This window comes from Hylobates moloch, unplaced genomic scaffold (assembly GCF_009828535.3).
Source record: "Hylobates moloch isolate HMO894 unplaced genomic scaffold, HMol_V3 SCAFFOLD_3, whole genome shotgun sequence".
Taxonomy (NCBI): Eukaryota; Metazoa; Chordata; class Mammalia; order Primates; family Hylobatidae; genus Hylobates; species Hylobates moloch.
This window is the reverse complement of record NW_026652278.1, coordinates 18907078-18922161: the sequence shown is the minus strand read 5'-3', so window position 1 is coordinate 18922161 and position 15084 is coordinate 18907078. Positions and strand designations below refer to the sequence as shown.

The following is a 15084-nucleotide window of genomic DNA, read 5'->3' as shown; positions in this document are numbered from 1 at the left end:
AGTCCATCTGTTGGAATTGGCACCATATCCTCCCCAAGGCGGGAAGCCACGAGGTCCAGGAAGCAAGCACATTCAGGTGTGAAACAGACGAGGAGGCAGCCTGTCCATGGTGGCAGACCCCTCAGCGCAGCATCACTGGATCCAAAGGAACAAAATGCTCCCGTTTTCCCTGGAGCACATACCATCTCCTGGGCCCTGGGGAAAATTTCATATCCTTAGCCTGGTAATACTGTGCCCAGAACAGAAATTATCCTGCTGACCTTTGGATGGTGCCATTTTTCAACATAGACCCCTCCAAGTTAAACATTCATGGAGAGGCCAAGCGGATGGAATCACAAAGACAAAATCAAAGTAGCTTGAGATGCCATCTCTGGTGTGACTTATTATGAACCCAAAAGCTAGAGATGCTGGAGGTAGTCACAATGCCTAGCAGAGGCCCAACCCAGATTCCAGGAATCAGGCTGGCTCGGGTGTAGAGACCCACTTGTCTGTTTCTCCACCACCATCAGCTAGGTCGGCAGATACAAGTGGATTAGTAGGGTCAGTCTTTCAAATGGAGATTGGGTCTGAATGAACCCAAAAAATTCTGTTTCCCTCATGATTAAGCTAAAATTAGTCTGTAGTAGAAAATATTTTTTAAAAAATTTTAAACTGGCCAGGTGCAGTGGCTCACGCCTGTTATCCCAGCACTTTGGGTGGCTGAGGTGGGTGGATCATTTGAGGTCAGGAGTTCAAGACGAGCTTGACCAACATGGTGAAATCCCATCTCTAGTAAAAAACACAAAAATTAGCCAGGTGTGGTGATACGCGCCTGGAATCCCAGCTATTCGGGAGGCTAAAGCAGGAGAATTGCTTGAACCTGGGAGGTGGAGGTTGCAGTGAGCTGAGATAGTGCCACTGCACTCCAGCCTGGGTGATGGAGGGAGACTCTGTCTCAAAAAAAATAAAATAAAATTTATAAGCTGACTACTGGTTTGGAATAGCAAAGGACATATTATTATAATCTTGCAATTAAATCAAACAGTACAATCAAATCACATGCTTAAAATCAAAGAAACAAGGTTGGCAAAAAGTGAACAAAGCCTTCAGTAACAATATCAAACAAAGATAAATTTCTCACCTTGACTACCCATTCCTCAAGAACCAAAGTCGACTTCTTTCTAGTAATCACCAAAAATCTCTCTTGAACTCAGGACATTCACTGCATGTGCCCATTACTTGGCCGTTTAATACTGTGGGTCCAAAATTACCGTGTTTTTGTTGTTGTCGTTTGTTTTGAGACAGAGTCTTGCTCTGTCGCCCAGGCTGGAGTGCAGTGGCATATGATCATAGCTCACTGCAGCACTGCAGCTTCGAACACCTGGGCTCTAGCATTCCCCCTGCTTCAGCCTCCCAAATAGCTGGGACTATAGACCCGCACCACCACACCCAGCTAATTTTTTAAATTTTTAGTAGAAGTGAGGTCTTACTGTGTTGCCTAGGCTAGTCCTGAACTCTTGGTCTCAAGTGATCCTCCTGCCTTGGCCTCCCAAAGTGCTGGGATTACAAGCATGAGCTATCACATCTGGCCCTGGATTATCTTTGTGCACTGAGAGACACCACCAAAGATTAAGCTCTTTTTCTGCTCCCCCAAGAGAAGGTCATGAAAATCACCTTGGAATTCACTGAAGATCACCTCTGTCAGGTAGGTGGGGCACCCTGAAATCAATCATTTAGAAGAAGGGGCATGATCACCCCTTTTATGTCTATAGTGGTAAAAGAAGAGGTAAGCAGAGCTGGGGATGGGAGCTGGGAGGGAAAAGCAGGAAGGGGAAGGGTGCTGCTCTGTGTCCCTAAGATGCAGATGCAGGGGTCCTTCTGATGCCCTGATGTGCTGGGTTCGGGAGAGGAGAAAGGACTACTCTGCGGACATCATTTTGGTGCCCAGAATAGTGGCCAGTCCGGGAACTCTATCCCTTACTGCACTTGGTGGTAACTTGTCCAGGCAGGCTGTGTCTCTCTGCTGCTGTTGAATCCCAGCCACTTCTCAACTGCCATACGCCCTGGGTCTCTGAAGAAGCTGCAACGGCCCTGGGCACTCATGATCCCTGAGGGGGCGGGGGTCGGGGGTTCCTGGGACACTCCGGGAAGTTTTCAGCTTGGATACTCCATGACTTTTAAAGATGCATGCCTTATCTCTCTGAAAACAAGTCCTAAATCTTACATTTTCTTTTGTGACCCACCCCCCGCCCCCGCCACCATCCCGCCACATGTGGGGCTCCTAGCACGTGCTCAATAATCCCGGTTGACTTCCTGGAAGAGCCTCCCTTGACCTGCCGGGTCAGTTATTCCCCTGCTCACACATTTCAGCCATGAGCTCAACTCTCTGAAGTTAAATAACGCTGAAAAAAAACAAAACATCCTTTTAACTCAAGATAAATAGAAATTCTTTTCAAACTGTTATTTCCAGATAAGAAAGCGCTTCCATTTGTGCTGACAGGAAATGGGGTGATTTTTCCATAAATATTAAATCTTTACTGCATGGGAATGCAGTCTGCTGGTACCCTGTCACAACACGTTTCCTCCTGTTGTGAAAGTAAGAGAAAGTGGCCAGCTTTGGGTGAATCAGATAGATTTTCCTCAAATCATTCATTCAATCAATGTGCTCTGCCCTACTGGGTCAATTCCTAACCTGTTAGCCGTGAAGGGGACAAAATATTAGCACCAGGTTGTTGTTCTCCTATAAAGTGTTGCAAAACCAACCAACACAAACCATGTATTGGATTTCAACTGGAGTCTACTTTCCCAGCACTGGAGAGATTTTACATTCACTAAGCTACACTCTACAATCAAGGCCATGTCCTGTGCAGTGGCAACCTCTTGCCACATAAGGGAACAAAAGTTTAGACTCCCACAGAGGGAAAGAGCCTAGCATAGATTTTTTTTTTCCTGAGATGTTGTCTTGCTCTGTTGCCCAGGTTGGAGTGCAGTGGCATGATCTCGGCTCACCGCAGCCTCTGCCTCCTGGGTTCAAGCGATCCTCCTGCCTCAGGCTCCTGAGTAGCTGGGATTACAGGCTTGCGCCATCACGCCTGGCTAATTTTTGTATTTTTAGTAGAGATGGGGTTTCGCCATGTTGGCCAGGCTTGTCTTGAACTCCTGACCTCAGGTGATCTCCCACCTCGGCCTCCCAAAGTGCTGAGATTACAGGCATGAGCCACCGGGACTAGCCAAGCCTAGCATAGAATCTTGCATTAAGACATTTATTGACTTGAATGCCCATTCTTGTATAGATAGCTAGATATGTAGATGTGTGTATGTGAAATTGAGAGATAAATCACATACCATACAATTCACCCTTTTAAAGTATATAATTCAGTAATTTTTAGTATACAGTTGACCCTTGAACAGCATGGGTTTGAACCACATGGTTCCCTTTCTTTTAACCAAACGTGGATTGAAAATACAGCATTCAAGGGATGCAAAACCTCTGTACACAGAGGGTTGACTCTTCATATAAGTCAGTTCCTCAGGACTGACTTTGGGACTTAAGTCTGACAGATTTACCAGGGGGATGGTGGTCCTGGAACCAATCCCCTGCATATACTAAGGAATGACTATCTCATTGAGTTGTGCAGCCGTCACCACTGTCTAATTCCAGAACATTTCATTACTCCAAAAAGAAACCCCATACCCACTAGCAGTCACTCGTTATTTCCCCCTTCCCCCAGCCTCTGGCATTCTCTAACTTACTGCCTGTCTCTGTGGATTTGCCTATTCCACACATTTCATACAAATGGAATTGAACAATTATGGTCTTTTGTGACTGTCTTTTTCTTTTCTTTTTTTTTTTTTTTTGAGACGGAGTCTCACTCTGTCGCCTAGGCTGGAGTGCAATGGCATGATCTCAGCTCACTGCAACCTCCGCCTCCCAGGTTCAAGTGATTCTCATGCCTCAGCTTCCCGAGTAGCTGGGATCACAGGCACCTGCCACCACGCTGAGCTAATTTTTGTATTTTTAGTAGAGACAGGGTTTCACCATGCTGGCCAGGCTGGTCTCGAACTCCCAACCTCAGGTGATCTGCCCACCTCAGCCTCCCAAAGTCTTGGTATTACCGGCGCAAGCCACCACGCCTGGCCCTGACTTTTTGTTCGCATAATGTTTCCAAGGTTTCTCGAAGTTGTAGTATATATCACAACTTCATTCTTTTCATGGCTGAATAATATTCCATTTTCTAAATATACCACCTTTTGCTTAATTCATATTTAAAATGAAGCAGTTTCTCCAGTTTATTGTCAAGTGATGGTCTGACAATAGACAAGGTGACCAGTGTCTCAATATTGACCCTGTTTCACAGGGCCTTCCTGACTGTCCATTGATCTACAGAGTCTCAGACTAGAGCTCCATGAAGAAAATATGCTCTCAAACTTGAGACAGCTTCGTCCATCCACAACATTCTCTAAGGGCAGAGCCAGATGGCCTGGTGGAGGCTACAGATGATTCAAGGAGGCCAGACTATGAGGCACAGAAACACAGCAGACTCTACGAGCAGTCACTGATTTTCAGTGACATTTTACACTGGTAAAAAGTAAACCAACCAAGCAGTACATGTTTATTGTCCTGAGAATAGGTATAAAAGGGCCACTGAGACAGGCCTTTGCCATCCACCAGGAATGGTTAGTTTTGGTCCTTCAGCAGGTTATATCAAGGGGCAAATTATTTGTTTTCTGTAATGATTATTGTCAGGTAGATAATAAAGTTCAGGCTCACTCACTCTCTCTCTCTGTCTCTATGTGTGTATGTCCTTATCTTCTGAGAATTGAAAGAGATCTATTTTCCTTATTTTTTTTCTTTTATTGATACATAATATTTTACATATTTATGGGGTTCATATGAGTATTTTTTTACATGCATATAATGTATAATGCTCAAGTCAGGGTATCTGGAGTATTTATCACCTTCAGTATTTATCATCTCTATGTCTCCCAGCTACTTTGAAATATACAGTATATTGCTGGTTAACTGTAGTCACCCTAGTCTGCTGCCGAACATTGAACTTCTTCGTTCTAACTGCATGTTTGTATCCATACACCAACCTAAGAGATCTATTTTCTAATCATGGTTCTGTCACACCAATTAGCTCCAGAGTCTCGGGCACTCAGTAGCCTCATCTGTAAATGAAGGTGAATAGTAACTAACTGCCCTGACCAGCTTGCAGGCCTGTGGTGAGAATTAAATGTTTATGAGATCACTTGCAGATTTTAAAAATATTATACAAAGTCAGGAGACAGTGGTGGCTCCCTGTCTACTGGGACATAGACCATCTCAACCAATATACTCAGATAACTTGATTTTTTTTCGCTTCCATGATACTCAAAAATATTTGGGTCTACAATTAATTAATTGGATGAAAGCATGAATTCCTCTCAGCACAGTGAGAATGAGAAGAATGCAATTAGCCTTCAGCATGGACACGGGTTATTATTTGTTCCTTGCATGTGTATGATATACACAGAACAAGAAAAGGGGAATTGACATTTCAGCTTCTCTTTTGCAAATTACATCTCTGATGGTGACAAAAAGATTAGATGTCATGCAAGCATCCTAGGATAACCTATGTTTTGCTCACTAGAGAATAGCTTAGCCCAGAAGAAGACCTACTCACCGCTTGTGATTACTGCAACATAACATACTTAAAATACCTATGCCAAAAAGAAGGAAGGGGACAAGGGCCTCCAATTTATAATGTGAATTCACCTCAGAAACATCATAAACATTTGTCCCTCAGCTTCGTGAAAAAGCAGTTTTTTTTATCAGTCCAAAAACAAAACAAAACAGAACCACCAGTTTTTAATTCCTCTGAGAGTCGAGGAAAAGGATTTGGCTGAATCCCATTGTGATTCCATTTCCTTCACTCCAGGAGTTCAGCAGGAGGAGTCTAAAAGTGAGTCTAAATCCTGTCCCACCATCCACCCTTTCCAAGTTAACAGATAAAGACAGGGGAGGGTGGCCTCGTAGGGCAGAATGGACAGGCATTCCAGGGTCTAGAGGACTTCCCTCGGCTCCATCTGAGGCTCTTTCTTATGTGGTGGGTGTACAGGCTGTCACAGACATCACTGCACGTTCCCAGAGAGCACAGGCGGCACAGTAAATACCACGCGACACAAGGACAGGTGCCACCAGCCCGCCCGGAAAGACCAGATGAGCCCAGGCCAACTGATTGCTGGGTGCAGTGAGGTGAGGAAAGGGAAATCGTGGGACTTAGAGCCCCGCCCTCTCTCTCTGTGGTCAGAATGCACCTAAGACAACTTTCCTTTCAGGGAAGAGAACAAAAGAATGCTCCCGTGCAGCCTGGCAGGTGCCTGCTCAGGGAAGTACCACTCTGCAGTGTGGGAAGAGGGCTGAGCGCCTTTGTCCTGAGTGAACCAGTGCAGTGCTCCGTGCACACAGGTAGCCCCTGGGGGCATAGGAATTGTGCAAGACAGCTTGAGAGGCCAAGAGAAAGTCAAGCCCACCCTTTGTTAGTCTGTTGGTAAAACAGCCCAAGACTAGGGGAAGAACACGTGGGACAAAACCTTTTCCTTTACCCTCCAGACTCCTGTTTTCAGTTTGACATTTGCTTTTTTTTCCAAACACTTGTCAAGAATAGATTCAACCTCTATCTAATCCAAAGAGGTATGGGGCTGGGCGAGGTGGCTCATGCCTATAATCCCAGCACTTTGGGAGGCCAAGGCGGGCAGATCACCTGAGGTCAGGAGTTCGAGACCAGCCTGGCCAACGTGGTGAAACCCCATCTCTACTAAAAATACAAAAATTAACTGGGCATGGTGGCATGCACCTGTAATACCAGCTACTTAGGAGGAGGAGACAGGAGAATCGCTTGAACCTAGGAGGTGGGGGTTGCAGTGAGCTGAGATCATAACACTGCACTCCAGCCTGGGCAACAGAGCAAGACTCTGTCTCAAACAACAACAACAACAAAAAGAGGTATGGGAAGTATTACATAAGAGTGTGGTGTTCCAGAGAAGATTCCATATCTTAAGAAAGCACCATCAAAAAAAATCTACTTTTAGCTATGTGCCTATAGATGTCATATCTTTGTAAAGAGAGACCAAGAAACTCAGTTGCTGTCTTGCTTAAATGCAGGGTTGGAGAGATAAGACTAACCCCCTTATAAATTTGGGAGTCCTTACTTGATTGCACCCACCATGAGCTGCCTTCATTTTGAAACTAGCTGTTGCTATTGATAATAACAACCATTTTGTTGCTGTTTCTTTTCTTTATGAGGCTAGCAGGTGAACCACCTGTACCCTGGAAAGGATGTCTGCTGGAGTGAGAGCTCTCCTAGGGCTTATCTACCAAAGATGGGAAGAAATGCATTCCAAAGAGATGCCCCACTCCTCCATGACATTAGTGACCTAAGTCTGAAGTCTCTTCTAGCTTCCTGTTACCATTAGGCTGTTAGGCAGAAAGGAGGTGGGGGCAGGGGAAGGGGGAGGAGGAGGGGAGAAGGAAGAGGGAGGAAGGCTGCTTCAGAGTTCCGAGAAAAGATGGAGAGAGCAAACTGGAGTATCTCATACTAATTTGCCCCTGCACTTCTTAATTAGGAGGCAGGTTGTAAATACCTTCAGAACGCTCCTAAATTTATAGGTTAATCAGCAGAAGCATTTGAAGATGTACCATTTTTAGCGAGATCTCCCTAAAAAGAGAATCTTGCTGTCGAAAACAAAACTGAAAGCAAGTGATGAGAAATCAAGCTACAATTTGAGTGTATGCTCTGTGCTGAGTGCTACGTGCTGGTTTCCAGAAAAAAAGAAACATTGGCTCTGTCTGATCCCTTACAGCAAAGACATGAGAATTCTAGAACTCAGATCCTTAGAGCCGAAGGGACTCCAGGAGGTCTAGCAGCCCAAGTCTTGGAATTACATGTATATTTTCAATTCTTGCACTTAAAGAAAAGAAAACTGAGGCTCAAAGAAGTGGCAAGCTTTGCCCAAGGGCCCCCAGCTGGTGAGTACAGATTCAGATTGGCTCCACCCAGAGCCTTTTCACTGAGCCGCTGGTGCTCAGGCTCGCCTCCCCACCCATTCAAGCTGATGTAATTTTCAGGGCTTACAAGGATTAAGGAATGGCAGAGACAGAGAGAACTCAAGGGCTGCTGGATGTTACATGCCAGTCTCTTTACCTGGGAAATGAAGACAGCCCCAAGAGGCTGAACAACCTGCCCCAAGTCACTCAGGAATGAGTGACACAGCCAGACCTGGAGCATCTCTTCTCTATCATTGTCCAGCGACCTTTCTCTTTCTCAAAGGACCCTCAGGTGTCTGGTGGCATCTCTGGTAACACCACACCTAGAGAGGCCTTAGGGTCCTCTTAGGGCTCAGTGAATGTTAAATTAAAACCACACAGGGTCTGCAGGCCTTGCTGGGATGATATTTACATGATTTCCCAGGCTTACCCGAGCGGGTTGAATGGTGACCTGATCGTCACCAAAAGAGACTCCATATCAAATCCCTGGAACCTGTGAATGCTAGCGTATTTGGGAGAAGAGTCTTTGCAGATGTAATTAAGCAAAGGATCTTGAGATGGGGAGGTCATCTTGGATTATCTGGGTGGGCCCTGAATCCAGTGACAAGTGGCTTTACAGGAAAGAGGCAGAGGGAACTGTAACAGAGAAAAGGAGACAACACGGAAAAGGCAGCCATGTGAAGACAAAGCCAGAGATTTGGAGGCTGCCACAAGCCAAGGAACACGCAGAGCCATCAGAAACTGGGAGAGGCAAAGAAAGGCCCTTCCCTAGAGCCTTCAGAGACAGCATGGCCTTGCCCGCACCTTGCTTTCAGACGTCTAACCTCAAGAACTGAGAGAACTCAGTTTAAGAACTAACCTCAAGAACCTCAAGAACTGTTTTAGTTTGTTGTTTTAAGCCACCACTGCTAGAGCTGACACAGAAAACTAATACATTTGTAAAGGGATAAAATAAATTCATCTGTGGATAAAATAAATATAAAAAACCACAAAAACCCAAGGTTCACAGTATTTACAACAAATCCACCATCATAATATTTCACCACCACCAAGACCCAAGCATGAGAGGCCGAAGGAGGAGTGTGTGGAGACCGTCCTGCTTTGTGTTGGTAACCAAGCCAAACCGACTCACAAGCCGTCACACGTCAGTGTGATAACCCTGCAGGACATTTTTCTAGCTCACACGCCCATCTGAGGACTACGTCTGCTGGGTGGATTCTGAATCTGAGGCTGAACATGGTGCAAACTACTCCCAGACGTCTCAACTCTGAAAGCCCCGCATGGAAAGTCTCCAAGTCTTAAGCCTCACAAAACGGCCTTCACAGAAACCTGAAGCCAATTTGAGAAGAGGCCTCTGCAGCCACAGTGAATGCCAAATGACTCAGGTCTTGAAGCAGAAAACAGAGTAAGCAGATGTTTCTTCCAAATGGCATGTTCTTGGATCTAGCTTTATTTTAGATTTTCTTCCCCACAGCTGTTGAGCTAAATCTGAAGGGAATCAACACACACACACACACACACACACACACACACACTCAGACACACATACACACAGAGCCCTTTTCCCTCCCCAACATGTTTTGGGGGAACACAGCTCCACATGTGGACTAAGAAGACTGCAAACATGGCTGTCACAAATGTGGGGACCACGTTCAGTATTTTCTCGCCTCTCTTTGTACAGCTGGACATCTGGGAAATCATTCTGATGTTCTATTGTTTCTTTTTATGAGGGCCAGGCTTGGTTGCTCATGCCTGTAATCTCAGCACTTTGGGAGGCTGAGGTGGGAGGATTGCCTGAGGGCAGGAGTTAGAGACCAGCCTGGACAATAGAGTGAGACTCTCCTGTTCTTTACAAAAAATAACAAAATTAGTTGGGTGTGATGGCATGCACCTGTAGTCCCAGCTACTCAGGGAGCTGTGGCAGGAGGATAGCTTGAGCCCAGGAGTTCAAAGTTGCAATGAGGTATGATTGTCCCACTGCACTCCAGCCTGGGCAACAGAGCAAAACCCTGTCTCTAAAAAAAAAAAAAAAAAGAAAAGAAAAGAAAAAGACAACGAAGAAGTTAGAAGGAAGAAAGAAGAAAGAAGTTAGAAGAAAGAAAGGAGGAAGGAGGAGGGAGAAGGGAGGAGGGGGGAGGAGGGAGAAGGGAGGAGTGGGGAGGAGGGAGGAGGAGAGAGGAGGGAGGAGGAGAGAGGAGGGAGGAGGGAGGAGGAGAGAGGAGGGAGGAGGGAGGAGGGAGGAGGGAGGAGGAGGAGAAGAAGGAGGATGAGGAGGAGGAGGAGGAAGCAGGCAGAAGGAGGAAGAAGAAGAAAGAAGAAAGAAGAAGGAGGAGGAGAAGGAAATTTCCAAGTTGCTCGCAACTCAACAGGTTTATTTCAGTCCTCCACAAGAGATCAAACTCAGGAACCCCAAGGGAAATGGTGTCAGGCCCCAGTCAGGGCACTTCTGAGAAGAGCTCTCTGGTGAGGGATGAGGGATGGACTCAGGGCCAGGAGGGGAGGCACCAACCTCCTGTGCATCACACTCTGAGCTCTGTGATGGGACTGCTTGGACTCCAAGCTCCCCATCAGGTGGGTCCCATCCACCTTCTCCAACAGTCTTCCTGGGGATATGCTTCTTTCTCCCTGGTCAAGACACTAGTTTTGAAGTGTCCTTGGGTCAACAATTAAAGCTTTATTGAAAAGGCTATGAGAGAACCTCTTTCCACCCTTCCTGTGTGTGCGGAGTGGGGGGGCCCATTTCTCAGGCTCCACTCCAGCCAGCACCACCAACATTTTGTGCCCAGAGTTCTGCAGTAGCCTCCTAGCTGGCCTGTCTCCACCCCAACTCACTTTCCAGCCATTTAAAAAACATCTGAGCTGAAATGCACGTACTATAAAATTAAACATTTTAAAGTGAACAGTTCAGTGACACTTAGTACATTCATTCACAATGCTATGCAACCACCTCCGCTAATTCCAAAATATTTGCATCACCCCAAAAGGAAATCCTGCATCCGTAAAGCAGTAATTTCCTATTTCCCCTTCCCCCAGCCTTTGGCAACTACCAATCTGCTTTCTATCTGTATGGATTTACCTATTCTAGATATTTTATATAAATGGCATCATACAATATGTGGCCTTTTGTGGCTGGTTTCTTTTACTTAAAGGCTCATCCTGTGGTCGGCAGCACTGCTTCAAGGCTGGATAATATTCCACTAGTTGGATACACCACGTGTTGTTATCCATTCACCTGCTGATGGACATTGGGTTGTTTCTACCTTTCAGCTGATGTGAATAGGGCTGCTGTGAACATGTGTGTACATAGATTTGAGAACTCTCATAGATTCTTTACACAACAACCTGGTCTAATCACATGACACTCCAGCTACAAGCAGTGCAATGGCTTCCCACTGCTTTTAGGGTAACACCCAAACTCCAGAATGTGACTCTTGGGACCCTGCCCACTTCTCCAGCATCATCTGTCACATCTGTGCTCCTGCCCAACCGACATTTCTTATGTATCCTGTGCTTTTCCTCACCTCTGAGCCTCTGCAGGTGTTGCTCCCTCTTCCCAGAACCCTCTTCCCAGAACCCTGTTCCTGGGGCTAAGAGGCAACTGCATTTGACCACAACCACACCCTTCTCTCCCAAATGCAATCAGCTGCCCAGGTCCCAGCACACAGCCAATGCTGGCCCCTCTGTGCTTCATGGAAAGGGCTTACAGTGGGATTTAGGGGGCTACACTGGACCTTTGCTGTGAAACCCCATGGAAGAGACAGCACAGCCCAGAAACACCGTGGTGATGGGGGGGCCTCGGATCTGTGTCTGTGTCTCTGAAATGTGCCCTGCTGGGAAGGTGGAACATGGATGGCTCCGTGGATTCAGCAGCCTGGTGCCTGACTAAGCAAGGTGACAAGCTGCAGGACCTGTAGTCATCCCCCTAGTTGTGGGGCTTCCTGACCCACCTCTGCTTGGGCCATACTCTCCACGCTGGCAGGTGGGCCACAGATGAGGCAGTCTTACTTTTTCCTTGGACCTGGCTGACACCCCACAGGCCTGGGAGAAGTAGGGTAGCGACTCCTTCTGAACTCTGGCCCCAGAATTCTGTGTCTCACCCCAGAGGAACTGGCTCAGCCCAGAGGCAGAAGCCTGTGTGGCAGCTGCTCAGAAAGCAGGAAGAAAGCTCCCTAGCTGGAGGCGGTCACACCTGAACTTGACAGGCTTCAGCTCAGCCCCAGCCACAGGGTGCTCTGGGTCACACAGGATGTGGTTTTTGAAGGTTGGGGAAGCCAATGCCTCTATCTTTCCCCCACTCTTCCTTTCTTAGCTTCCATTCTGAGCCTCTGCTTCCTGAATCTGCACACGCCCACAGATGCACGCATACACATATGCACACACGCACACATGGATGTATACACACATGATTTCACACCCTCTTCATTTACTCTTATCTAACTTCTAAAAATGAAAATGGTCTAATATAGCCTCTCCTACATAACTCCCATCAGAACCCTTATCATTCTTTTTTTTTTTCCTTTGCAAATTCTCCATCATTCCAATTTCCACATGAGCCTTTGAGGAGAGTGCAGCACCTCAATTCTCGAAAACAGTCACCTGCGACTACTTTCTTTCTCCACAGTTGAAAAAAAGATGGAGGAGGTGGGAAAGGGTCCCCTCTTGTGTGTTTCTGAGGGCGGCTGAGGAAGATGGCGGTAGCTGTGAGGGAGCCGGTCTGCCACTTACCTCCAGGACTTTCCCTGTGATAAACTGGTGACACGCCTCACATTTCACCCCAAAGAGTCCCTGGTAGTCCTTTTCACAGTACGGGGCACCATCCCTGCAAGAAAAAAACGTGTTCGGCTCCTGAGGAGGTGGCCAGGGGCTGGAGAAGACACCAAAACCACATTTCTCCAAGGCTTTTCCACAGAAGGACAGGACATATTTCTCCCCCGCCCAGTGTTCACATGCCTGGCAATCCAGTCAGATCTGGCCAGACAGGATCAAAACCACAAACAAAACGATCCAGAGAGCGCTCTGCAGCTCTCGGTGCCACACAGGCGAAACAGCCATGTTGCCATATGGTCACCCTTGCTGATTTTTTACTGTCTCAGAGCTAACTAGCAGAAAGCCTGGCAGCACTCTCTTTCCACAGGCCCCCTGGGCATGGAGGAGCACTGAGCCCACTGAGCCCACATAACAATAATTAATAAACCAGAAAAAGAATGGTATTAATGAACCTGAAGAAGATACTGGCAAATCAATAGGCAATATCACACCTGAAGGCAAAACACTAGAGACAATTTCATTAAAACCACAATAAAGGCAAAGCTATAAAATATTGTTAATGTATATAATACATACGGTTATTAATATGACACTGAGGCCAGGCACGGTGGCTCATGCCTGTAGTCCCAGCACTTTGGAAAGCCGAGGCACTTTGGGAACAGCTGAGGTCAGGAGTTTGAGACGAGTCTGGACAATATGGGGAAGCCCTGTTTCTACTTAAAAAAAAAAATACAAAAATTAGCCAGGTGTGGTGGGGTGTAGCTGTAAGTCCCAGCTACCCAGAAGGCTGAGGCAGGAGAATTGCTTGAACCCAGGAGGTGGAGGTTTCAGTGAGCCAAGATCGCACCATTGCATTCCAGCCTGGGTGACAGCACAAGACCCCATCTCAAAAAAAAAAAAAAACCACTGAGCCCATCAGATGTGGGCTCAGCATTCATCCCCCCACAAGGGGCCCGCATGCCAGACTACAGCCTCTGAACAGCCTCCAGACACCACCTCCTCAGCTCTCAGGAGGCCTCTGGGGCCCAGGGCCGCCTCCTCCAGCTCAGGCAACCTCCACCATTTACCTTGGAGCACAGGAAAAATATTATATCCTGTGTGTGATTGCATGGAAAAGCTATAGAGTGCCACCCTAGACTGCCAAGTTACCCACCCCTGCATAGCTTGCAGTGTTCCATTAGAAGCCAGGCACCTGTCTTCTTATTTCGTCCATCATGGTCACCCGAAGAGCTTCTTGCCTTTTTTTTTTTTTTTTTTTTTTTTTTTGAGACGGAGTCTCACTCTGTCTCCAGGCTGGAGTGCAGTGATGCAATCTTGGCTCACTGCAACCTCCGCCTCCCAGGTTCAAGCAGTTCTCCTGCCTCAGCCTCCCAAATAGCTGGGGTTGCAGGTGCCTGCCACCGGGCTCGGCTCATTTTTTGTATTTTTAGTAGAGATGAGGTTTCACCATATTGGCCAGGCTGGTCTCGAACTCTCGACCTCAGGTGATCCGACTGCCTCGGCCTCCCAATGTACTGGGATTACAGGCATGAGCCACCGCACCCAGCCTTCTTGCCCTTTCAATGCAGGTGTTTCAGCCCTACCCTGGGCCTGTAGAATTAGATTTCTAGCAGGTGGGGCCCTTTTGTTTGTTTGTTTGTTTCACTATATTTTTATTTTTATTTTTTGTTTTTTTATTTATTTTTTATTTTTTATTTTTTTTGAGACAGAGTCTCACTCTGTCGCCCAGGCTGGAGTGCAGTGGTGCGATCTCGGCTCACTGCAAGCTCCGCCTCCCGGGTTCACGCCATTCTCCTGCCTCAGCCTCTCCGAGTAGCTGGGACTACAGGCGCCCGCCACTACGCCCGGCTAATTTTTTGTATTTTTAGTAGAGACGGGGTTTCACCATGGTCTCGATCTCCTGACCTCGTGATCCGCCCGCCTCGGCCTCCCAAAGTGCTGGGATTACAAGCGCGAGCCACCGTGCCCGGCCTGTTTCACTATATTTTTAAACTACATTCATTAATATTTTCAAATAGGTGATTTCATGTGGTTGGGGAAATGAATGAATGAATGAATGAATTTATCTGTTTATTTTTTGAGACAGGGTCTCACTCAGTTGCCCTGGCTGGAGTGCAGTGGTGCGATAATAGTTCACCGCAGCCTTGATCTCCTGGGCTCAAGTGATCCTCCCACCTCAGATTCCCAAGTAGCTGGGATTACAGGCATGTGCCACCATGCCTGGCTTGCATATTTATTTATTTATTTATTTATTTATTTATTTATTTATTTATTAGTAGAGACGAGGTCTCGCTATGTTGCTCAGGCTG

At 46.8% G+C, this 15084-nt stretch overlaps 1 protein-coding gene across 10 annotated transcripts in view; it reads right to left on the bottom strand.

Moving 5' to 3' along the window:
- Window positions 1–15084, bottom strand: part of ABLIM1 (actin binding LIM protein 1) — a 339056-nt gene that overhangs the window by 101263 nt on the left and 222709 nt on the right. For all 10 annotated transcript variants that reach the window (XM_058435986.1, XM_032177146.2, XM_032177153.2 and 7 more), the window contains one exon: window positions 12734–12827. In XM_058435986.1, coding sequence (XP_058291969.1) covers window positions 12734–12827 — 94 coding nt within the window. The remainder of the gene's footprint in view (window positions 1–12733; window positions 12828–15084) is intronic.